Here is a 25,293-nt window from a genome sequence, read left to right on the forward strand (position 1 = left end):
TAAAGGGTGGGCTTTACAAGAAGGGTGGGCTTAACAAGCCTGCCCCAGCCATAGCCTTGAGGGGGCTGAGGAAGGATGGTTTGGCAATCACGAGTGGCACATCAAAGACAGGAAGAGCTTTCCCTTTTCCATTCCTCTTTTTCTTGGCTTTGCTTGAGCAAAGAAGGAACAGGATTGAACTTTCCTTGCCTAAGCTAAAGCCTGGCACCTAGAATTAACTTCTTCACCCTGAATAAGGGAGTTTTCACCTCAGTGGTCTCTGCAAGCAGAATGAACAGATTGAGTTTTCTAAGTGACATGAAAGCAACACATACAATGCAAGGAGAAAAGGGCAAGTTGTGTGTTTAAACATGCTGAGACTTGTATGGTCCCCATTCTGTTCACTGGGTTTGTCCTGTTCTGCTCCCACTTCCCTTAATCTTGACATTTACTTTCCTTAGGATGTTTAACAACGATGCCGCAAACAGACTGCTTAGTGCTGAACTATGCTGACAAAATCTCTGAGGCCTGGGAGTAACTCTACTGGAATAGAAGAGTTTTCAGATTTACTGCAGTGTTACTGGGGAATAAACTATTGCACCAAAGCACTCTTAAATTGGTATGGTTACTTCCACAGACTTTCTAAATAGTCACTTTAAAAAATAAATGAAAAAAAACCTCTCAAATAACAAAAACCCTCCAAACTCATAGGTCTGTTGGAAAAACATCTGTTTAGCCACAGGCCCCAGAAATCTCCAACAAAAGTTAGAGTTATTTCTGTGTCACTGGAAAAACAAACAGCAACACAAAGTCCTTGCAGAGTTATCACAATAGCCTCTCCTGAGATACTCTGTACTTCATGCTGCAGGCAAAGAAACTGGACAGATTAAACAGTAAGATCATGTTACAATTTGTTACATTCAGTATCTTTATTTCACTTCTGTGATTGTTATAAAAACAATATAACATTCATCCTGTCATTTAGCAAAGACATCCCTCCCACAGTCACTGCACAATCTTTTCAAGAAATAAACCAGAAGCTTTGCACACGTGTCACAAAAATATTTTGAACAGATACAATGTTTAATCTGGAGCATTGAGAAAACTGGCAACAACATTTCATTCTATAAACAAGTTAAAAATCAAGAAAAGCAGTCTACCTAAAAAAACTGCAAGTTGAGCATGCCGAGTCTTGTTCTTCAGAAAACAAACCACCAGCCACCACCAAGCTGACTTTGCAGCCCAAGTAGGGAGCCCCCTGTGCTCAAAGTCCTTGCTGCTGCCTGCATTTCTGCTCAGGATGCACAGATGGAGTCAGATCACTGCTCTCATGTGGCCCTTGAAGGCAGCAAGTGCCCCACAGCAGGACCAAAGCAGGTGACTGCCGCATCGGTTTGCATAAGCACACCTTGGACAGGTACCCAACCTTTGCCTATTCAAAGACTTCTTTGTTAGTGAAGAGTGATTTTTTCAAGACGATTGACAGGAAATTTGCACTGTCCCCTGATTACATAAAATAAGGCAGATTACAGAGGCAAAACCATACCATTATCTCCATCAGAATGGCCCATCATTGTGCAATTCACTGGCCCAGGCAGCACCACAGGCAGGATGCCTGGGAGGAGGCTTTGGCAACCACTGTGCCCTGCTCAAGCCAGCTGTGTTCTGCAGTGATATTTAAAACCTCTTCTGAAGGCAAACTACGCCAAAGGCTGTGTTAGTTCCATGGGTCATAGCTCCATGAATGGATACGATCACACAGCAACAAATCCCAGTATACCTACAAATTAGCTATCCAGCTGGTGCCATCTGCCTGTCAGTGGTTACATATCACCCAGCCTCTATGGGAAGAGCGTGCAGTGTCTCCTCCGTGCTGGAACTGCTGTTTCACATGTTGTGCTGTGCCTGGGCCATGCCACAGCTCCCAGCAGCAGCTGCATGGATGGGAACTGCTCGTGAAGCATCAGCTCAGGCCAGTGTCCATCAGCTCTGTGCCCATGGCACCTGTGCTCTTCTGGATTTGCCCTGGCCAGACTCCCTGAGTCCCCTCAAACCCTGGGGAAGCAGGTACAACCCAGGTACACCTGGCTCCTCAGAAACATCAGGCCCCGGCGTTTGGCCAACAGCAAAATACACACCACACACACGCACAGACGCGCGTACAAAACACACAAAGCGGGCATGATCCAGGTACAGCTCGTGCTAAATGAACGTCACTTTTTGTTACGTACTGCAAAGGCAGCTGGCAGCTGGCATAACGTATTGCATGGTGATTCATTGTCGTGCCAGGGAAAAGCCATTCCACATTTCATACACTCAGGGAGAGCTATTTCTTCATAATCCTCAGTGCACCAGGCACCAACGTATAAATATACAGCAGTTTGAAATGTTCTCTTCCACAGCAAGTCCTATCAGTCTATAAATAATTTTTATACATATTTTTAATACTTCATCACTTACCCTGAGATGTGCACCTTAATCTTGATACCAAAATATACATAATTGCAGAGAGAGACCATTTAAAGACTGGAATTGGAGGAAAAATATATTAATCATTATGAGAAGATACTAATTCTCTTTTTCTTCTATACATTATTTAAGAAAAAATATAATCTTAAGTTAAAAATTAAAATCATATCTCATATGTAAGTTTCAATTTACAGTATAGAGTCACAGAGTGTTCAGGTTGAAAGGAACCCTGGGAGGCTATTTAGTCATCTTCTAGTAATCTAGTAGATAAACATCACATTTAATACAGCATAATCAGCTTTAGTAGATAAATAATTCTTGATTAACAGAGAGCACATTTCTTCTAAAATGTTCTTTCCAGTGAGTGACATTGTTCATGTAACAATAAAAATACAATTACAGCTGAAGGCAATGCAGGCCTAGGGTTAGAGAGCAGAGAAAAATGACCGTACTGCTTTACATTGAGGACCCTCTGAATGCAGCAATTCACAAGGCAGGCAAAATGACACAGGGTTTTTTCTCCCATTCTCTCTCTATTTCTACTAATAAGCAATGGCACTAACATTTTGCTATTTTATCTTGTTGAGAGAAGAACAAGAAGCCCTCAGACATCCAGAAATACTTTGGGATGAAATGCTTGCCAGGTCCAGTTGCTCAAAGGAGAACCTCCAGCCAACCTGCGAGAGGTTTGGCCCAAACAGCTCCAGTCTTGGACCCTGGCAGCAAAAAATGCTGCACTATTACACCAAAATGCTGGCTTTTAAAGTCTCTGCACTCAACACAAAGAGCATACAGAGACCATCCCTGATAAGTTACCACAAATTTCCAGCAGGTAAGTAGCCGAGTAGCAGCAGTGGCAGCTGAATTCAACTGGCTGTGATAAGTGTAGAAACAGGGTGTCCAGCTGTGCCATGTCCCTGGGTACAGGGCAAGACAGAACAGGGTCAGAAACACAGCTTTCTGCCAACTCAGACAGTGAAGACATCCCAGTTCCTGCTCCTTGCCCTTTTTTTCTGAGCAAATCAAAGGGAAGCCCTTTCATCTTTCCCATCTTTTCCCAGTTGATGGCATGACAGCTGCAATCCCTGGATATACCCCTACTTCTTACCCCCCTGAGAAAGACACAGAAAGACACAGTTCCTTTAACTGAAGTTCCCCAATGGCAGCCTGAAGTCAGACATAGTCTCAGTACTAGATAACTGATTTACCAAGAGCTCCCAGCAGTACAGATTCATTTCCCCCTGTTCTTTCTCCTGCATCTGCTTTAAGAAAGGAGTTAATCTTTCCTCGGCACTGCTTTTTGCAACTCTCCTCCATCTCTCTTCTCAGTCATAGTCTCTGCTCCAGTTAGGGTCTATCTCTGGTTAAGAAACATGAGTGTTAAACCCTAATTTGGAAAACTAAACTCTTGTTTCACCCCAGTCTTGGAGAATTTGACATTTAGGCCCTTCCATTACACCATGTTTTCAAAACTTTTCACCAGTTCAGTGAGGCAAATCCAAGAAGGGGAAAGCATCTGCTCAACAAAAGGTCCCAGGCAAAGCTGTGAGACAACTCCAACCACAGGAATCAAGGACTGGTTATAAACCAAAGGTACTATAACAGAGTAAATGATTTCTGGAAGCCATATGCAAGCAATAGCTTTTCAATGTCATTATCCTGCAGTATCAGGCAATGTAAATCCCTTCCTAATGCTGAAGCATTCTTATTTCAGATTTCCCAAGGGGATGTAAGAAAAAGGATAGTGAGTGACGTATTCAAAGGAGAAACTCTATTTATACCTTCTTTCTACCCTCTTGGAGTAGTAAGTAATGAAGAATATAGTAACAATAAAAGCAACAAATACGAAAGAGATAAAGGCTAATAATGATTTTCTCGTTCGGAAGAAGTGGCATTCGGAACATGAGGCAACCTCTTCTGGACACAGCAACGCCGGAGTTTCAGGACCAGGAAAACCATTATTGCCAATTATTTCCCTGTAATGTGTCAGAGAAGGCTTTGGTTCATACTGATTTGCAACATAGCTGTAGAGACCATACTTAGGAGCAGTCTTGTCGTTAAAAGAATAGACAAAATATCCTTGAAGGTTAACATCATCCAAGGTGTAAGCTGCAAAAGAAAACAAAGGGTTGAAGAAATGAATCAATGTCACTTTGCATTCAAGAGCAGTACCATATGCCCCTGTGTAAAGGAGGGGCAGGGAAATGTTAAACCCACATCTGCACTTCTCCTCTCCAAAATTAGGTAAGGTACACGTACATGTACATCTGTGAAGTGTTTCTCATAAAAAGTAAGAATCTGTCAGCCACTGCCAGACAGTGTGATCTGTGAGGATCCTGCAATTTATTTCCTTGTGCTTGGTAAACACAGCTGTGAGTGCCTGACTGTGTTTAATGATCAGCATGGAGCCTATCATGAAAAGATGGCTCTCTTTATATGGAAGAATACAGGTTTTGGGTTTCCTGCCTCTAGTTTTCTGCAGCCCACTTCTCAGATTGCTCCTCCTCTGTTGCTGGGCACGTCCTGATGGGGACAGTCAAGGAACAGAGGATGTCAGGCTGCACTTCTCACTAGCAAAGGCACAGTGACACCAGAAAAATCGCACAGACATGCTGAGGCTGTGTACCGGGATATCACCGGTGCAAGGGGAAAGTTTATGCAAACCACAGCCCTCTCTTGTTATTAACCCACATTTCTGATCCAAGATGACCTGTATATGTCTTTACTGAGAACATATCCACAATCCGTACTGCTAACTCAGCTACTGGAAGAGGCCCAGCAGTTGCAGTGCTAACCTTGAGCCATCCATCCCGCTTGACAAAAAAAATCAATCCAAGGTAGTAAACACAAACTGTAATACTTTATCTCTCAAAAAAAAAAATAACAAATTAAAGCAGATGAACACAGAACTGAATTTTCATATGCTTCTGGAAACAATTCTTTCTGAAGCCACATGCAAGACTTTAGCACCTCTAACCCACTTTTCACGTGCAAAATGAAAGAATATTTACCTGCCCTTTTACAGAGCTGCTGCCCAGGATAATTAACTAGTTGTGTTTGCAGAACTGCAGGTGGATTTAATGGTGTTACATAAATGGTAACTGCTGTTCTTTGTTTTCAACTGGCAAAGATGTACTTAAACAGAGTATAAAGCACTTCAAAATATGGCCTCAGTCCAAAGGGTCCCGTACTGTATCCTAGAAATCATTTATCCGCACAAACCTGCTGGCTCCCCTGGAACAATGCAGGTGAGCAATATTACATGCACAAAAATTTCCACATGCAGTGCCTGAAACCAGCTGGAGGAAGAAGGCAGAATAGGGACTTTAAGGCCAGAGCATACACATACCAATCCCCCTATACACTGTGACACTGAAGTAAGGACAGAAGATTTTTAATTCATCTTAGTTACTGCACAAGGTCTTGCAAAAAAGAAATTCAAGTCTTGGAGAAACCTGAATCAGTCATGATGCCAAGGTTATGTAATGACAAAATGGACAAAAGTGCAATACCAGAGAGGGAGAAGAAAAAATGGAAAAGCTGATGGATCAAACACTACAGAGGAGTGTATGGTGTCTAAAGGTGGAGATAAAGCTTTAGAAAAAGTATTATGGCTAGTTAGCAGAGACATATTTATCCATCACAAAGGTGGTGAAAAGACAAGAAAATAGGTTAAGCTGAAAAACACAGGAGCTATAACAGAAGAGGGAGAAAGAAGTGACTGGGGAACAGTGGTACCAGAACAGTCCAAAGGGCAAAGTTCCATACAAAACAAAGGCATGCGTAGGTGTTCTTGCTAATGAGAACTGGGAGAAAAGCCCATATCCACAGACACTTTGCAAACAGATGTGCCAAGGAAACAAGCAATACAGAAAAAACCCAGTTTGAAACCACAAGCCCAAATATAGCCAAAATATATTTTTTAACTATAGATTTATAAAACATGCATCCAGTGCTACAAAATGCTGGAGAATGAACTCTTGGGCACTTAATATTGATGTTCAGTAATTTGCAAAAGAGGTGGAAATTACTGAGGAGGAAGTTAAAGCCAGTGATTAATAAAGTGGACAGGAATTGCCAGCCATCCTTCACTACCTATCAAAAGAGTGGAACAGATTATATAAATCTTGATAAATATGAAATTTAGGAGATAATACAGGATGAATGCAAATCAGCTTAGCTTTATGAAAAATAAATCTTGTCAAAATATCTTGACATCTTTTTTTCCGAGATCAGCAGATCAATAAAAGTAATGATGTTTGATGTTATATACTTAGAGCTTCACAAGGCAAATGACTTGGTACTATATGGCGTTTGGATCAAGAAAATAGAATGTTACGAGGTCAAGGGAAGCCCATAATAAACAGATTTCAACTGGTCTCAAGTAGAATTAAGAAGTAACAGAACTAGAAGTCTAGAAATGTAATTTCAGGCAAGTAAGTGTCACAGTGCATGTATTTCTACCATGGTCATGGAGCTTGGCTTTTAGCACTAAGTTATTTATGATCTTAAATATAGCAGCAACCTGAAATAAATGTAAAACTATTTCTCACAGTCTGCAAGTATCACAAAGATTAGAAACATACCCTAGCTAGTGTAGCAAGGTTTGCATAAACAAGCAGCAGGCATTTGAACATGACCAAATGTGAAGATGTCAAAGAACAAGCAGACCTACTTTTGAAGAGACAGTCCTGCTTGGAGTGGGGGGCAGGAATCTGTAACTGAGTTTAAAATGTCAGTAAATCATCACAGAATCTGTGTAACCAACATGCTGTTGTGGCCAAGAAGGCCAACAGCCTGCTTGCATGTAGAAACGAAGAGGATAAGAGGTTATGTTATACCTGCCTAAGTGTGGCGACAGGAACAGCATGCATAGGTCTGGGTTTACCCCTCTCATCAGGAATACCAGCACACAGGGAAAAAACTGAGTAACTCAGAGCTTTGAAATGATGCTTTATTGCAAGGGACACAAAGAACTTTGTCTGTGTTATCTATCAAAGAGATAAATGAGAGATGGCTTGTATTGTGTCTGCTAACACCTACATAGGTAAAATACATGTGGAAATACACAACAAAATTGCTTAAAGCTGAAGTTAGAGCAATTAATAGTGTGATTGATATATATATATATATATATATATATATATATATACACACACTGTGAGGTGCCAAAGATTCTTCATCAGTAAAAATTATCTCATTTGGGTCTTGTACTTTTCTGAAAAAACAGCATGTGCTGTATGACAGGATGACTCAAAATACATCCTTTTTGCCTTATAATTTATGAATCTTTGAGACAAAGAAAAAGACTGGTATGTGTTCTGAATAGCAGGAAACAGTCCAGGAAATGGCATAATGAGGTAGGCAGCTGAATTATTATGAAGCTCACTGTTGGATAAGATCACTGTTGGCTAAGATACAGAGACAAGTGAGAAACAGAACTCATACTCAGCCCTGAGGCACATTAGTGGAGAGAAGCAACAACAACAGCAGAAGTACTATAAGATGAAAATCTGACTAAATACATGTGGAGCTACTCACGTAACTTCTATTTAAATTTACTGAATCCATAAATAACTTCATCTGCTGTCTTGGGCAGAACATAAGCAAGGTCAGTCTTCCTGACATTTAGTAACACCGATGAATCATAAATCAAGGGGAAAATTACCTGTTACACTGTAGTAACATCTCATTTATGGAGTATTCTACAGAGGACATGTCTTTTAAAGCTAAACATACTCTATCACACAGTGTATACTAATAGTGGGATTTGTGACATAAACCATCTGTGGTTCCTTACCTTTTAAAGCTTCATTGATGTAATTCTGGATGTAATACACTCTCAGCTTATCGTGCACCATATTCTGGTCATCATCAATCCCATTAGCCATAATGTAAATTGGGACATCACCATACTTTGATTTCACCCACTTGAGCAATTTACGCAGTCCCCAGGGCACTACTGCAGCTCTGCTGGGAGAGTGAAGCCATGTGATGTCATTGATCATTTGAACTTCAAGGTAGTGGTCATATTTTACTGCATCTTCTTTCTCTGAGCCCACAAGAGTTGTAGTGTAGTGACTCAAGGCAAAAAAATCAAATGAGCCCCGTATTAACTTCTTTTCATCTTCTGAGAAGTAAGGCAAGTGGAAATTATACAGGTCAGCACCATTTATTCGGTGAAGCCACGCTCTCATCACCTCTGGGTAGTCTCCATTCCCAAAGATGGGCTCTGCAAGCCAACCAATGTCGAACTCTAAAATCCTGTCAGCAACTTCCTGGTCATTCCTGGAAAAGGGACAAGCTGGTTCTACCCAGTCAGCTTGCAAAGCTATAGATATTTTGCCCTTCTGAGATCTCCTGAATTCTTTGTCATAAACATGCCAGACTTTTGCATGGGCTTTCAATAGGTTGTGCCCTGCTGTGTATGTCAGGTTTTTCACTGACGGTTCATTCATGGTGATCCAGAATTTGACATGGTCCCCAAGACTTGTAAAGCAGAATCTGGCATACTCAACAAAAGCCTGAACAGTTCCTGTGTTTTCCCAAGCTCCATATTTGGCAAGAGAAACTGGAAGCTCTTGATTTTCAACCATAGGTTGCCATAAAGCAACAACAGGAGTTATGTTAACTCTGAGAAGTTCACTAGCAAAACACTGATAGTAATGTACAAGTGTGTGGTTGATTAGAGAAAGGTTACCTAAAGGAAGGATTAAAGACCATTTCAGTGAAAAATGGAAGTGTGTGACATGCATCTCTTGCAGAAGAGAGATCTGGAGCCTGATAGCAGCGAAGTCAACACAGTGACGCTTGCGCTTCGTGGCATAAACTCCATCCACTTTAATGAGCTTCTTTGTCTGGTGAACATCCCACACATAAACACTGGAGTCAAGGAACTGGGCGGGTGTCGTGTCTACCTAGGGAGAACAGGAAGCACACCAGATTCAAGCTGTTTGTTCTAGGTAGGTGGGAACATCATAACCATCAGGCACAGCCGAGTAAAAGAATATCAAGTCAAAACTTTGCATTCTGCATCTCTGTACTGGTATCTTGGGCCCATATGAATGAACGACTTTTCTGTTAACAAGTGATGTCAGAAAAATACCAAATCTATGTATCATTTTCACCCTACTTTTCAAACAAGCTTACGCTAATGGTCATCGTGTGTATGTCTTCTCTAAGCTGTTCCAGTTTCCAAAAGAAATCAGGGATTGCTCAGGGATAAGGCACTAAGCCTGCAACAGATCTCCAGAGAAGGAGATGTTCAGTGAAGACTACAGTAGTTTTTAAAATGTTTTTATTTCAAGATTAAGGACACTCTACAGAGATACTGTCTGTTGTAAATTACCCAGTACAGTCAGTTTCAAGACCACTCCCTGAATGCAGGAAAAGAAATAATGAATACATCATTTCTGTGTTCTGTTCTATTCCTAACTATGATGAAAGATGAGTAATGCTCTGCACTTGATTTTTAGCAAAAATTCAGTCGACAAGCAAAATTTTTCCTTCTTGCTGAAGACATCCTTTTTTATTTAGTTCATACTGAAGTAATTTCAAAGTTATTTCAGCAGGCTGTTGATGTCTGAATCAATTTTTTTGGGCCTCTGAGTAAACCCACTATATGTTACTCCAACAGAAAATGCATTTCCCAGAAGGCTTTAGGGTTTCAGATGTCAGAACTGCCGGTATGACACACAGTAACATAGTAAAAGATGAGCTTCTCAGGGTTGCTCAGAACTATACTTTCACTTTTTAATGAATATCACCGGCACAGTAAGGACTAGAAAATGAAAAATTGAACTACTTATAATACTGCACAGTGTGAAATTTCCTCATTCATACTCTGCATAATTCTTTCTAGATCCAAACCACAGGATAGTGGTGCCATGGTCTTTATTTGCCCTTTTCTCTTTCTTTTTAATCTTTGGTGTGTGGTTTCCCCCTGAGTTCAGATTCCTTGTCCTGCCCTCTGTTTGAAAAGCAGGTGTCAGCCTACAACCAGTGTTCAACTTGTAGCTGAGGCTCTGCAGACTGTATAAAATCAGTTGCTGAAAATCAGTTGCTATTTTCTCCGGAGAGGTCAGTACTGTGCTTATTGTGCTTATAGAAGAAAGTAATAAAAAATAGCATGTCTGAGGGAAATTGCTTTTCTGGAGAATTGTCCCTTGTAGATTACTAAAGCATGCATTGCCACTAATACTGTGGGAATGCTGTCAAAACAGTTTTTCCACTGTGATGCATCTACAAATCAAACTACCTAAGCCTTACAGCACAAAATGTTTGAATGGCCTTTTGAAACTAAAATATTCAGCTTTGAAGGGTTTGGGTATGGGAGGGATTTTTTAGCTGTTGTAGGCTGGCTGATTCCACAATGTTATAGTTGTTACTGACTCCAAAAGCAGCAATTCCATTTCCAGTTCTTCATCTATCTGAGAGCTAGGAGGATGACTTTAATTTTCTTGGAAATCGGTGCATGAGGTAAGGAGGCTGCAGTATTTCTCAAGAGAACAAAGCCAAATCTTAGTTTTGGAGTGAGAAAAAACAAACAAGCTCCTTACATTCTAGCCTTAAGAAAGATTCTGCCTTTGTGAAAAATATAAATTAAAAATTCTGTTCTTGAATGAAGCCTTGGCTTTGAATTTACACCTCTTTACTGTGTTTAGAGAAGCTCTGCAACCCAAATTAGCATCCAAAAACTGCAGAGCCCAACAGTTAAAGTGATCATAATTCAGGTACAATTTTTACTCATGTTATAAAGTCTTATAATTTGAAAAATTCTCCCAAAGTATCAAATCAGTTCCAATAAAGACTGAGGGCCATAAACTAGCTAGGTTCCATGCAGGGGCACTGCAGGCCCTCACCAGACACACTATGACATAAAATTAAATACAAGGAATACAGAAATTTAATTTAAATCTAGTATTGTTCGCTTCCTTTTTTTATAAAATCTCTCTAAGAACAGTACCAGGATGTATATGCATAAGATGTAGAAACATGCCAATGGAGTTTTGGGAGTTTTTAGGAAGTTTGCTAAAACATGTATTTTACTGTTTAGCAGATTTAATTGACTTCCCTTTGAAAAGAACTGATTTCCCATAACTGATCACAGATGTTGAGGGAAGACAAGCATCAGACTCCTTTCCATTTCCATACACTTCTCTAAAATGTTATTTATAGTGTCTCAATCTGACTGGTTCTCCTCGGTCACACACAGAAAGTCCGGTGAAGAATGAAAGACATGATGTTTGGCACAAAAGCCTTGTACCTGTCTCCTTGCAGCACTGTGGTAGCAGACACACACAGTGTGGCAAAGACACTCTATTCAGCAAATACGTCACTGTGAACTTGTGCATTGATCTGGCTGGACAGCCTGTCGGCTTTATTATCAGACTCACCTGAATGTAGTTGTCAACAATTCCCCAAGCAAAGCCACAGGGAAAAATACCTTCTATGGGCTGGTTTTCAGGCAAAGGTGGGAAGCCATTTTTTTCTATAAGCTTTTGATAGAACAAGACAGAAGATTTGGGCATCAGCTTCTTGTCATGGCTTTGAAAATCAACATAGAACAGTCCACGTCGAATGCTGTAGCCCCTATGCCACTCAAAGCCATCCAGGAGGGACCAGACTGTGTAGCCAAACACGTGAACTCCGTCGTACCGAATAGCTGAGGAAAGAACAAACCCAAATTTATCACGGTGCTCATTTTTCCTCAGTAAATTACACCCTATCTGCAATGCTTGCAGCATTGCTGTGTAAGAACAATGGAACAGGTCAGATAAGTATCTCAGGGCCTTCCTCAAAGCCTATTCAGGGAACATATTTCAGCTGCACTTGGGGAGCTGCCAGATTATGCTAGAAGGCAGCAGAAGAAACTGGCTTGGCTTTAAAGCAGCAAGATTTAGAAAGAGAAGCCATGCAGCAGTGGTTTGAGCAGTGCTGCTCATAAGACGTGCCAAACCTCAGCCTCGGAGTAGAGCCTGACCCATCTGCACAGAGCCAGTGACTGCCCTGCACTGCCCTCTGCTCTGTTCACACTGCAGCTCACTCACTCAGGGCAGGTGTTACTGCAGCACTACCCTGTATGCAAACAAAGTTATACTCCTTTTCATCTCCTCCCCCTCCACTCCAAATACATATTGAGAAAAAACTGACAGCACATTTGGAGTGCACATGAATTTTTATTACCAGAGATTCCAAGCAGAAGTGATAATACAGAAAGACTCTGTTTATTTGGTAATTCTGTCTCTTTACATCTTTTATGGCACAGCATTTTCCAGTTAAAATATTTAAGGGTTTCTAAAAATATCTGCATGCTCTAGGTCAAGTGTTTGACTTTTAAAATCACCACATGTTTTGAAAGTTAATGTCAGGATCTACTGGTATCTGCTAGTTTTACCAGAATTATTACCAGATTCCAAATGACACTCACTTTTAGCTGTATTAAACACTGAGATTCAGCAAAATGTTCCTGGGCAAGGCTCAGCTCCAGGAAAGCACAAAGGAGTGTGCTTATTCTAATTACATAATTAGACCCACCCTAATTCAGCAATGCATTTAAGCACATTCTTAAGCATTCTTTTGAACTGGTGTTTGGCTCTGTAGCCGGCAAAGTTTATCTTTATTACTCACCATTTTCTGTCAGCCCAAACTAGATACTGACTGAACATAATATTTACCAGCCTAGTAACACTGAAAGTGTTATTTCAGGCAAGCAGAATAACAAGGCCCTAATTTCCTGGCTTTACTAATATACCTCATTACAATCAGTTATGAGGGACCACATGGATTCTTGATTGTAACCCTGTTTGAATCAATTAAAGGAACAATGCAGTTAAATAAGCAACAAATTTGGCCCAGTCTTTGTCAGAGGTCATGAGAAAATGTCTAAGGAAATGGAATATGTCTCCTCCTAAAGGCACCATTCTTTGGTGTTTGGCAAATGCCACTATTTTTCTAACCTCTGTGTGCACCCATTATGACATCTGCCATACAGCAGAGTAAAAGCCAGTACAGGTCCACAGTGTGAACCAGTCTCAGGAAGAACTTCTTTGAACAGCATCTCACCCATCTGTAAGTCATCACACAGCACTCCCACACTTCCTGAGCACCTTGTAAAAATCCTCTTCAAATCCTTTTTAAAAAATGTATTAACTTTTAAGTGTCACCTAGGAAAGAAGAAACTCGAAAAATGTTTGAAAGTTCCAAGAAGTCTGAAAGTCTCAAACACCATATCCCACAAGGATTGCATATTACTGGGAAACCACAATGAAAATTAATGTATCTCTTCTTTTCTCTTTTCTCCTTTTCTTTTCTGTTTTCTTTTCTTTTTTTTTTCTTTTCTCTTTCGTTTTCTTCTCTTTTCATTTCTTTCCTCTTTCTTTCTGTGTATGTTTCTCCTTTTTCCTTTACGTCTGTTGGTGACTAAACGGGACTGACTGAAACCTAGACTGTCCTTGCTTCTGAAACTGAGTAGCCTTGTCCATACTACCACTGCAAGTGACTCCTGATCTGAGCAATGCCCCAGAGTATGCCTAAAAGTGTGATACTGTACAGACCAGAACTCTGCCAGAACTGGGTTAAAAATTACACAGCAGTTCAGCTCATGCCCTGTTTGGCTCAATAGTATAGAAGCTGTGCAAGGAAACATGGCAGACCTGTAAATATCAAATAGAGATCTTTAAAACCCTCCTGCTCAGCTGCTCTCCAAACCCCAGCACCTGAAGGGGAGGTGTGTGCAGCCCTCAGCCCATGCTTCCACCTGGAAGGTGCTCAGTGTCTTAATTTTGCCCCTGGACATAACTGAGAATAGCTTGGTCCTACCTGTCATGGGCCTGGCTGTTCCTTTTCTGCGTAAGACTCTGAATTCAGACCTGGTAACTCCCCAGACAATGACCTGACCTCCACTAGTCAACATGGCCCAGAGGTGCTTGGATGCCCTCCCAGGCAACGTGCTCTGCTTTACAAGGCACAATCCATTTGTTTGTTGCACCAGAGACAGAGAAGGGAAGTGAGTAGGACCTCAGAGTAAGTGGTGAAATACATGGGAGAAGGCATCTCAAACCAATTAACAGCTCTAACTAATATTTAACAACTTTATATTACAGCTCTATTTACTCTAATCAACCCTAAATGGTGCCTGGAAAAATAAAATACCAAAAATAGTAAACAGGGCTGTGAATCCCAAATAAATATCCTTTCCCAAAGGAAAATTTAAAAATAAATCTAAAAAATGTACAGAGCTTGTCTACAGTATGCAGTATCAGAATGGACACTTACATCAGCACTTCAAGTGAAATCAGGAGCACACTTTTGAACTAATCCCCCTCATTGTGCTTCAGTTCACATCACACAGTGGACTCAAAATGCAAGGTTCCTTTGGCTCCTTTTGGGTTGAAATTAATCCAGAAATGGGCTTCAGGATGTCAGTGTGGACATCTGGCCCTCAATACCAATTCTTTTTTACTCTACAGGCTTGTTCCAACTGGGCTGCACTTACTTGTTAAAGTAGATGCAGGAATAAGCAGTTCTGTCTGAACCAGTGCATGCATACAACCAGGCACAGACACTGGCAAGATCTAGCAAGTAGCAAAACGCCAGTTATGCAGCCCCGTGTCTAAATTAATCATCCTTGCTTCTCAGTGCTACAGCTCCACTGTCAATTTACTGTCCCTTCACCGCTGGAGTGAATTTCATGGTAAATACTTCAAAAATCCTTATATTACAGTGCTTTACTGCACTGGATAGGCATATCTACATCTCTCAGAGAGAAAGCTTGTGCCTTTGTGTTTGGTTTTTAATACTGTCCACCAACTCTGCTCACAGCCAGCATGATGCCTTTTTTTGGATCTTTCTCAACTAAATTCCCCAAGGTATTGTATAGAGAACTTTGGTATTTACATTGGATTTTGCAGATTCTAACAACAGAAGATTTGGGTGCAATAGATTCCATTTTAAAGATACCGAAGTCCCTTCTGCAGACCCAGTCTGTCTCTACTTTCCTTCTTTTTTTCTTTTTTTTTTTTTCTAAAAGGTTTAGGCAAGTGCTAGCTTCTTAGAACAAGTCTGTCATACTGCTGTTGCCGCTATTATTTATTGACTGATACAATAAATGGAAAGACACTTTGTAAATTGAGATTGCTTCCAGCCAGCTGTGATTAAAAGATAGATCCATGTATGTATTTCCAGCAATTTAAAATCTAAGCAGAAATAGGGGTAACTGGACTACGACCCCTTCATGAAGATGAGCTCTTCATCTGACTTTATGCAAACTAGTGATACTATACTTGCAATAACTGTTGCAAGTTACTGTTTTGCTTCCATACTTTTATTTTGGATCCACTGGCTCAGGTATTTATTCACCTTCTATTTTATGTACAATAATTAGGTTTCTGGAAAAGCAGATGAAACTAATTTGGGAGTCTTCTGCATCTTCATTAATGCTGAGAATAAAATGAAGGCAATTTTTTCTCATTTACCATATAGAAATTGCAATATAACACAATGTCTGTCTCATCTGAGCTAATAGATACAATAACACTCTTTAAACCAAGAACAGTAATCTGTAGACAAGCAAGTCACTTAATAAATTGTAAATTTAGAAATTAAAAGACAATGAAAGTAGAAATGGGAACCCCAACAATTTCTTGGTGACTACTAGGATTGAAAAAATGTTTTTCCAGAAGGAAATGGGAAAACAGCAAATAAGTCCCATCTAAGGCGGTGTACTTTTTCTTTTCTTGTTTGGAAAAAATAATAGGTTAATGAATTAAATTATTTTGATTATATGTCCTCAACCACTCAGTTCCCCTTTAACTGATGTAAATTCAAATTACTGCGATTGATGCTCACAGCTGCACAAATGTAAAATTTGTGCAAGGGCAAGATGCAGAATGAAAAGGTTCCAATATTTCATTTTAAAATGTACTATTTCAGCCTTATGGTTTCTTTTAGGGGAATTCCTACTGCAGAGTATTTACCTTCCCATGTATATTCTTATGTTTTATACATATGCATTCAGATAAGGAAAGCAGGTATTAATATGTAACACAGTAAATTCTCCTAAGGCCACTGAGAATATAGTTTACATGTCTTGCACTTTCTCTTACCAAAGACAGTAGAAATTTTCCTACTGACTTCAAGGACAGCAGCATCAAGCTCACCAAATGCTATCTGCAGAAATGAGAGTTCTTCAAGGAAAGAACAAACCCACAAAAGGGATTTGAAGTCTCATTTCACAAGTGCCAAGATGAATGCTAAAGACTAAAATCAGTTTTCAGCCTGGTTGGTGCCTTAACACACCTCTGTAGGCTATATTGCATTATGATTTTTTCAAGCATGTATTAAAAAGTAAGTCCTACCTTTTAAAGTTTCCATAATGAACTTTTTGAGATAGTAAATATATTTAGCATCATCTTTCTTGGTGGTACCAGAAACAAACCAGCTGTTCTCCACAATGAATATCTGGGGGTTGTTATATTCACTGTTTATCCAGTAAAGGAGCTGCCTCAGGCTTATTGATTCCAACTGCTGGAATTTCATGTGGGAGTCCAAAAGCTGGAAACTCAGGGTAGCTCCAAAAGAAAGAGCAAAAAAGTCTGCTGTTCCCTTGAGATACTTCTTCTCTGCCTCACTGAATGCAGGCAGCAGAGATGAGAGGTTGCTCCTCATGCTCTCTGGATAGTCACCATCAATAAATATGGGCTTAGCAAACCAGCCAAGCACAAAATCAAGGGATTTTTGGCATTCTTTTATGTTCTTTTCAGTCATACGCTGGGGTTTTATCCAGTGGGAGCTAAGGGCAATGGACACTTTTCCTCCTTGAGCTGGACGGAAATGGTCATTGTAGAGATGCCAGACCTTAGCATGGGCCTGTTGAAAAGAAAGGCTGTAATTAATGGACCCAAAAACCCATTTTAAGTAAAAAAAATATTCTCAAGTACTGGGGCTCAATGTTGTTCATTCATCAACAGTTTACAATACCTAAATTATCTTCTAATGCCATATTAATACCATGTATCAACCACAAATTGCTAGTTGGTTGGGCAAAAGAGCATCTCTTTTCCATGACATACTATTACAGGCACTGAACATACTTCTGGCTTTTTAAACTTCTGTTACTGAGTTCAGACATACTGCCAGTCTTTACAAAAATGAAAATGCATTTAACCAAACATGTTTTCTTAATGGTTTTCATTACAGGAATATCACTTTATCTGCAGATTCACAGATATATAAAGAAAAATCTTAAGAACTGCCCAAACTAAAACAATACAAAACAAATAATTTGAACTTAATCCTCTTTGAATCAGAACACACAATCTAGGAATATAGAACAACCTATCTAGACTTCAGAAAGTCTGATGAAAAAAAATTCACCACACGTCCTGAAAAATTATTCCAATAATCCAATTTAATCTGTTAAAATTTAGTATTTACATATAGCATCAGAATTTAAGCACTCGTCTTGGTATAATTTTTTCTTTTACTGTGGTAACATATTTTGTACCAAATTTCTTTCCTGAGATCTTAGAGAGTCAGTTATTAACAGCCTCTTGATGGTCCCTTTGAAAGTTAAATAGATTAAGCTCCTGAAGCCTTGCATTATCTTCAGGCATTACCTTCAAGCTCTTCAACCACTCTCACTGCTCTCCTCTGATTCTCTTCCAATTTGTCATCATCTGCCTTTAACTGCAGAAGCAGAATTGGACATAATACGCCAGTGGCAGTCTTGCCGGCAGTAAAACCAGAGATAATTTACCATACTATTTCTGCTTATGTGGCCACAGAATTACACTGTGAGCATATGCACATCTAAACTACCACATCTCCAGAGCCCTACAACATCTAAAACACATATTTTCTCTGAACCTAGTTTATCAAAGAATTTTGGCTGTTCTGTGAATTAATATCCCATCTTTTGTAATTTATACATTAGTATAAGTCTTGTCATGTTTTTTTCCCTAGGTCATTGGTAAAAAGGTAAAAATAGGAGATTTGACACAACAAAGGTAGGAGAGTGGCCAATACAACAGAGTTCTGTGCAACCCTCCAGAAGGACCTCAAAAGGCTGAAGAAATGTGCAGAGAACAGTCTGAAGTTCCAGAAAGGCAAATGCAGGGTCCTGCACCAAATAACCCTATGTCCCAGGACAGGCGGGGGAAAATCTTCTGGAAAGCAGCTCTGCAGAAAAGGACCTGGGGGTTCTGGTGGACAACAAGCTGTCCCTGAGCCAGCAGTGCCCTTGTGGCCAAGGCCATTGGTGTCCTGGGGTGGATTAGGATGGAAGAGCAGTGCTAGCCGTTCGGGGAGGGTGATCCTGCCCCTCTACTCTGCCCTGGTGAGGCACATGTGGAGTGCTGTGTCCAGTTCTGGGCTCCTCAGGACAAGAGAGACATGGAGCTCCTGGAGAGGTCCACTGGACAAGAGCAAGGATGCCTGGGGGACTGGAGCATCTCTTACAAGGAAAGGCTGAGGGAGCTGGGCCTGTTCAGCCATGAGGAGATGACTGGGAGGGGATCTCATCAGTGTCTGTGTGTATCTAAAGGAGAGTGCCTAGAGGATGAATCCAGGCTCTGCTCAGCTGGAAGCATAGAGTTGAGCTATAGAAGAAGCAACAGGCAGAAACTGATGCACAAGGAAGTTCCACCTGAATATAAGAAAGAACTTTTTTACAGATAATTTTTTTTTTTTTTTTTACAGATCACCAAGCACTGGAATAGGCTGCCCAGAGGGGTTGTGGAGTTTCTCTCATCAAAGATATTCAAGAACTGTCTGGATGCAATTCTGTGCAATGTGATCCAGCATGACCCTGCTTGAGCAGAGAGGCTGGACCAGATGAACCACTGTGGTACTTCCTTGCCTGACCCAACCTGTAATTCTGTAATTCTGAGATCCCCTCATTAGAATAAAAACCTACCTAATAATTCTAACAGTTTACATTTGCATTTTGAGACTCATCACTCAGTATTTGTCCGTATGTGCTGTGATGACATGAACCTCCACTCTCACCAGAGTCATCGACCAAATGAACATATATCAAAATGTCATATGCATTTTTAGCCCTCCCTGAAATAAAAATCACACAGAAAGCCTTATAATTCCAGTCCATGCAGTTGGCATGTTGGCAAATGTTATCATTAATTATTGATAGCTGCTGTTTAGAGTTTTATTTTCATACACTCTTACCATTTAAGCTTTGAAACACAACCACTTCCAGTTGCCAGCATTACTAGCAACATAATTTTTGACATCAGCATTGTTAATTACCCAGGGAAATAGAAAATTCTACCATTTTACTACTCTAGCTGAATTTTAATTATCATTGCTGGGAGAAAAATCATTGGAAAGGGCAACTAAAGGCAAGACCAGTAATCAAGGCTCAATTCAGCAGCCCCCATACAGAAACCTGCTGACCTGGAGTCATTGTTGGGTATATAAACATCTGCACAGATCTAACACAGGCCCTACCGGAGACTAGACCTACATTCTCTTTCAGAGTGGTCACCAAAACATTAAGACAACATTCCCAGAAACTGTCAATCACAGTCCACACCTATGTGCATGTATCTGAATCAAGCTCTCCATTGCAGACTTCATTGTAGATGCTCTCATTTATAATACATCAGTAGCTCCAATAAACATGATGCAGCCCGACCATCTGCCTGTATTAATAAAATGGATTTTGATGCTCATGAGAAACTATAGTAACGACTTCAAAATCTCATGCCAAAAATGAGAGCTGACCTAAGTACAGACTTTATTTTACTTCACACTGAAGCTCTGTTACACTCAGGAAAGAACAAAAGATGTTATGCATCAGGACCAACACCCAACACTTAAAATATTATTTTTAAAATGCCACTGGGAACAAATCTGTCACTACTTGCAACTCAGATTTGCACACCCAAATTTTCTCTTATAAAGGGGCTGTATATTTTTCCGCTGTTGGACATGACTCATCTCCGGTTTACTATCTCAAAAAGATACCACCATGCACATTCTCAAACACATATTAATTTGCAAGTATGCTTCCCAGCTAGAGAACACCTTGAGGACTGTGGCCCCCTGAACTCTTGGCCCTCCCTGTTCCTTGCCAGTGGAGAGAGATCTTCCAGCATTTTAGTAGCTTTGGATCTACCATGAAGAAAGAAGAAAGAGAATTTTACGGATTATCCCTCTGATAATGAGGTGCTGTTTAGTCTCTCACTGCAATGAAAAAAGTTAAAGTGTAGCAATGTGGGATCATCTCACTCACCTTTACTTTCAAAGTCACCTGGTCTGCCTTATTATGTGTGAGTCACTCTTTTTGAGTCCATCTCTCTCCACTGGTGACAGACAAAACCTATCACCCAGTTTAGACATGACATATTCTATAGGCAGATGAAAGGTGGCAGGAAGAAGGCCACTTAAATGTCTGCCCTCTGGAGTGTGCATGAAGCGGAATTATATAATTTCCATTAAAAAAATGCTAAACATAGAAAACAGTGCATTAAAGTTCCCAGGCTCTGTGGATATAGATTAATGAAGAAGTCAAAACTGCATAGAAATAAAGATGAAGAAGCCAGTGACAAAGTAGAGAGCCTACAGGGAAATTTGGAAAAGAATTCATTTACCTAAAATCAGGTGTTTAATCCAGCTTTACAGACTTCAGAGCAAACTGGGCTTCCAGGCCAAATTCCATTCAGTTTCAGAAAGCTGTGAGTCTCCCAATAAACCCTAAATCACATCTCTTAGTTCCATAGAGACACCTGAGATACTACAGAACGCATTAAATGATAATTTGCACCTATAGCTACCTTCAGGCAAATTAATCCTATTTCTAGGGTGGGAATCCTTTTGAGCTGAAGGCATGCTCCTTATATTTCACCGTCCACATGTGAGCCCAAGCTCCCACTACAGCCAGTGGTGATCTCTGGCTCTACCAGCTGCCTTAACACAGGAAACCAGTTGCCACTCCAGAGTAACAAAGACTCAGGTCACACTTGCCATTTCCATGCAGGAGACCTGAACAGCCTAGGAAGGGTCAAACGTATTTCCAAGGCAGAAAAAAAACCCCTGCAATGTCATAGCATGGGCTAGGTCCTACCAAAGTCCTGAAGCAGAAGTAATTCAACACAGGCACACAAGCCTCATAATCTGACAAAGTCCTGCTGTGTCAGAGATTGTCTACTCTATGGCAGGGCAGATCTATATAGCCCAAGAATCACTATGTGAAGACAATGTAGTAATACAGAGACATTTGTTTGCCTGACTACTCCTCTAAACTCCATGATCATTAAGATCTTCCTGAGTCTGGCACTGATATGGATCATTCTGCAAGTTCTCAGTATTTACACCTATCATGATGCACAGCCTTCACAAGAGCAAATCAAGAATTTTAATTGGGAACATCACAATTCCATAATTTGTGTTCAGTCCTCCACAACAAGTTTTCTCAATTTTGTTCTGTGTTTTCTAAACCAGTAATAATACCACTCATTTTACAAATAAATTGCACTAATACCTTGCTCTCCATGCCAGATAAATGGTCTTGTTTTTTAACTGCCTATTTGCATATTAATGAAACTGAATTGGAAAGTGTTACTGTACTTGGCACTGGTGAGGCCACACCTCAAATCCTATGTCACAATTCTGGGTCCCTCACCACAAGAAGGACATTGAGGTGCTGGACAGTGTCCAGAGAAGGGCAAAGGAGTTTGCAGAGGGTCTGGAGCACAAATCTGATGAGGAGCAACTGAGGGAGCTGTTTAGCCTGGAGAAACTGAGGCACAGGGAGAACCACATCGTTCATTACAACCACCTAAAACAAGGCTGTAGCCAGGTGGGGGTCAGTCTCTTCTCCCATGGAACAAGTGTTAGGACCAGAGGAAATGGCCTCAAGTTGCACCAGGGGAGGTTTAGGTTGGATAGTGGGAGAAATCTTGTAACTGAAGGAAAGGGTTGTCAAGCCTTGCCCCAGGCTGCCCAGAGAGGATGATTTTTTCCAAGTTAAATGATTCTATGATTCTATGATTTAGCAATACAAAAAGAAGAGTGAATTGGAAAAGGAATACAAAAGGGTTTTGATTAGTAGAAACTGGGCTGATACACTTCCAACAAAAACAACATTATTCAGTTCCACATCAAAAGCCCTTCTGAAATGTAAATAAATATTTGAATGACATGGGAAAGCCTAGTATGTATTACTCACAATGTGCCTTGTACCAGGAAGGGGAAAATGTGTTTTTTCACCCATATCATCAAAAATAAGTATTTTAATCAAAAGCTGCAACAAAAGGATGACACATTTAATGTTTCACCCTTAGATCCTAAGTCGGTTTTACCCACAGTCTTTAGGCAAACATCCCCTTTCACAATCAAGTTATATTCTTAATACTGAGTAACAGATACAGGTATGTAGAAATTACTTAAGGTTTTTCTCATATTTCAAAATTAGCAAAATAACATCTTCATATACAAAGCAGCACAGGACTTTTATAGATATTAGTTATACAGTTACTCTGGTTTTCCCCAATTACTCCTTCCCAAATATGTAGTGTTCCAGTTTTATTTTTACAGCGTGCTAGCCAACATTACCGCAGATGATCATTTCAATTAATTTAGTATTTTTGAGCAGTCTCAACAATCTTGCAATAGAATTCAGCTATGTAAATGCCACATAGAACACCAAGTGAACATTTTTCAGTCTACAACCACTCCATGTAAAATTTGCTAGAATTACAGCTCTAAGTATTGATCACACATCACTCTTTGTGATGTGTATTTCTTTTTACACTCTTTCTTCCAGTTCCTTTCTCAATACACATTACTCACTGTTTTTCACACTGTGCTGGTCATTGGAGCATTCTGATGCCTCATGAACATGAATGAATTTATGGCAGCCACATATTAGGCACAAAGCAATATCATTCCTATTTTAAGAACTGGGAACAGAGATATTACAATATGCACAGAAAAAGAAAAATTAAACCAGATACCCCAAATTGCAGACCAGTGTACTAACTCCAGAATAAGTGCCTCTGTTTAATGTGATACTCACCTCTAGAGAAAAAATATCAAAAAAAGCATAAAGTATTTGTCTCAAGGCACAATGGCTAGATAGAACACCATTTTTCCTCATCATAAGCAACACAGAACTTTGCTAGCATGAGAATAAAAGGGAGAAGGCAGCATGAAGCTTAGCATGAAGCTAAGCCACAGGCATCAGGATGATTTGCAGGTACTCCAAAAATATCATCAGAAGTGGAAAAAAACAAACCCAAAAGATAAGAAAGCAGGTAAGAAGTATTTTTACACTTTGCTATTGAATTTTAGAGCAGATTAAAGTCTTGGAAGGCTTTCACTTTCACACACTGTATGCACAGCCATAATGAACATTATCAGAGTTAGATAAGCAGCAGGGAGACACAGTGACCACAGTGTGATGGAAGGAAACAAAAACACCCTTGATCCCACTGAGTCAGGTGGCTGCTGCAGTAAACCTCTCCTTTGAAGTACAGAAAGCCGAGACCTCTCTCAGGCTCACCTTGCTTTCAAAGGCCACCCACTGGGCCAGCACCAAGTGCTGGCATGGCAACCAGAGAGAAGGTAGCTGGACTGCACAGAGCACTCTGCAAACCCCACTGGCACCATCAGAGGCAAACACAGGACACACCCTTTGGCAGGGACTCATCTCACCCCATTTTTGCCATCACCCGCATTTTAAGCATGAATTTGAAGCTTCTCATGCAGCGCAGGCACCTCTGGGCCACAACTCACTCAAGCCATTTTTAATGCCCAGAAGAGAGTGAGATGAAAAAGTGCCTGTTCCACTACATTCACCACACAGACAGGCTGGCACAACCACTAGAGTTGACATCCTGTCCAAATAAACTAAAGCACTGAGAAACAAGTGGGCTGGGAAAGCAGTTTCAAGTCTCCTGAGATGCAAACAGTCTCTGAAAATACAAAGGTCATCTGGAAAAGAATTAAGCAGTATTTGACTTTGTGAAGCAATGGGAGACAAGATAAAAATAGCTTTATTTCTGACAACAAGTGCTTCTGAGACACTTGATGTGTTTAATCATTTTCCGTTACCTCTGACAAAAAAGATTAATTATGGAACTGCACCAAAATAGTTCAAGGAATGTTGTGACCCATGTGAATATTAAAGATATGAGAGATTCTTAAACAGAGTACAAAAAGAAGATAAAAGTACAGAGCAGTACTCTTGAGTGATTTAGAGACAATCTTGCAGTCTTGGAGTGAACTAAAATAGTCACTGATAAAAGACTTGAAATCTGGGACACGATGCTCAGGCAGTATTTAGGGGAAAACCAAGATAAAATCATTGCCATCAAAATTGCTTTGGGTGTGCTGGAGATACATAAACCTACAAAAGCTCCAGTACTGAGAATGACCTGTGAAGTCCTTTACCAAAATATGAACCTCTTGGAAGACAGGCCAGGCTCCAATCATCATGATCATACTCATGTACACAAAATAGACGTACAAGGGAAAACACATTAAGAACTTAGCTGTAATCCAGAAAAGCAAGCACACAGAACTGCACAAGCTGTAGCACAAACCAAGACACCACTTTGCAGGAGCTGGTATTTGTCAGACACATGAACAAGGAGGATAAAAAAAGCACCATGACTTTGGAGAAACTCGTAATGGGAATAATGATAACAGTTTTGACAACCGAGTACACCCTTAGCCAGGAAAACAAATGGAACAGTAGTGGATTCTGCGCCACATTCTGATTGCAAAGAATGATGCTAGAATCAGCCGTGAGCAAAAACGTTAAGCATGTAAACTCTCACAAAACTCACATAAAACCATGTATCAAAAACATATATAGAATAT

At 40.3% G+C, this 25,293-nt stretch overlaps 1 protein-coding gene across 1 annotated transcript in view; it reads right to left on the reverse strand.

Annotated features, from left to right (window-relative positions):
* Positions 1 to 883: 883 nt before the first annotated feature.
* The window catches only part of KL (klotho), a 47,709-nt gene continuing 23,299 nt past the window's right edge, over positions 884 to 25,293 (reverse strand). Inside the window, exons 2-5 of the mRNA XM_005516769.2 lie at positions 16,806 to 17,316; positions 11,844 to 12,112; positions 8,249 to 9,365; positions 884 to 4,557 (exon numbers count right to left, since the gene is read on the reverse strand). Coding sequence (XP_005516826.2) covers positions 4,220 to 4,557; positions 8,249 to 9,365; positions 11,844 to 12,112; positions 16,806 to 17,316 — 2,235 coding nt within the window. The 3' untranslated portion in view covers positions 884 to 4,219. The remainder of the gene's footprint in view (positions 4,558 to 8,248; positions 9,366 to 11,843; positions 12,113 to 16,805; positions 17,317 to 25,293) is intronic.

The sequence above is a fragment of the Pseudopodoces humilis genome, chromosome 2, assembly GCF_049639895.1.
Source record: "Pseudopodoces humilis isolate 2021_Gansu_Grassland_sample_001 chromosome 2, ASM4963989v1, whole genome shotgun sequence".
Taxonomy (NCBI): Eukaryota; Metazoa; Chordata; class Aves; order Passeriformes; family Paridae; genus Pseudopodoces; species Pseudopodoces humilis.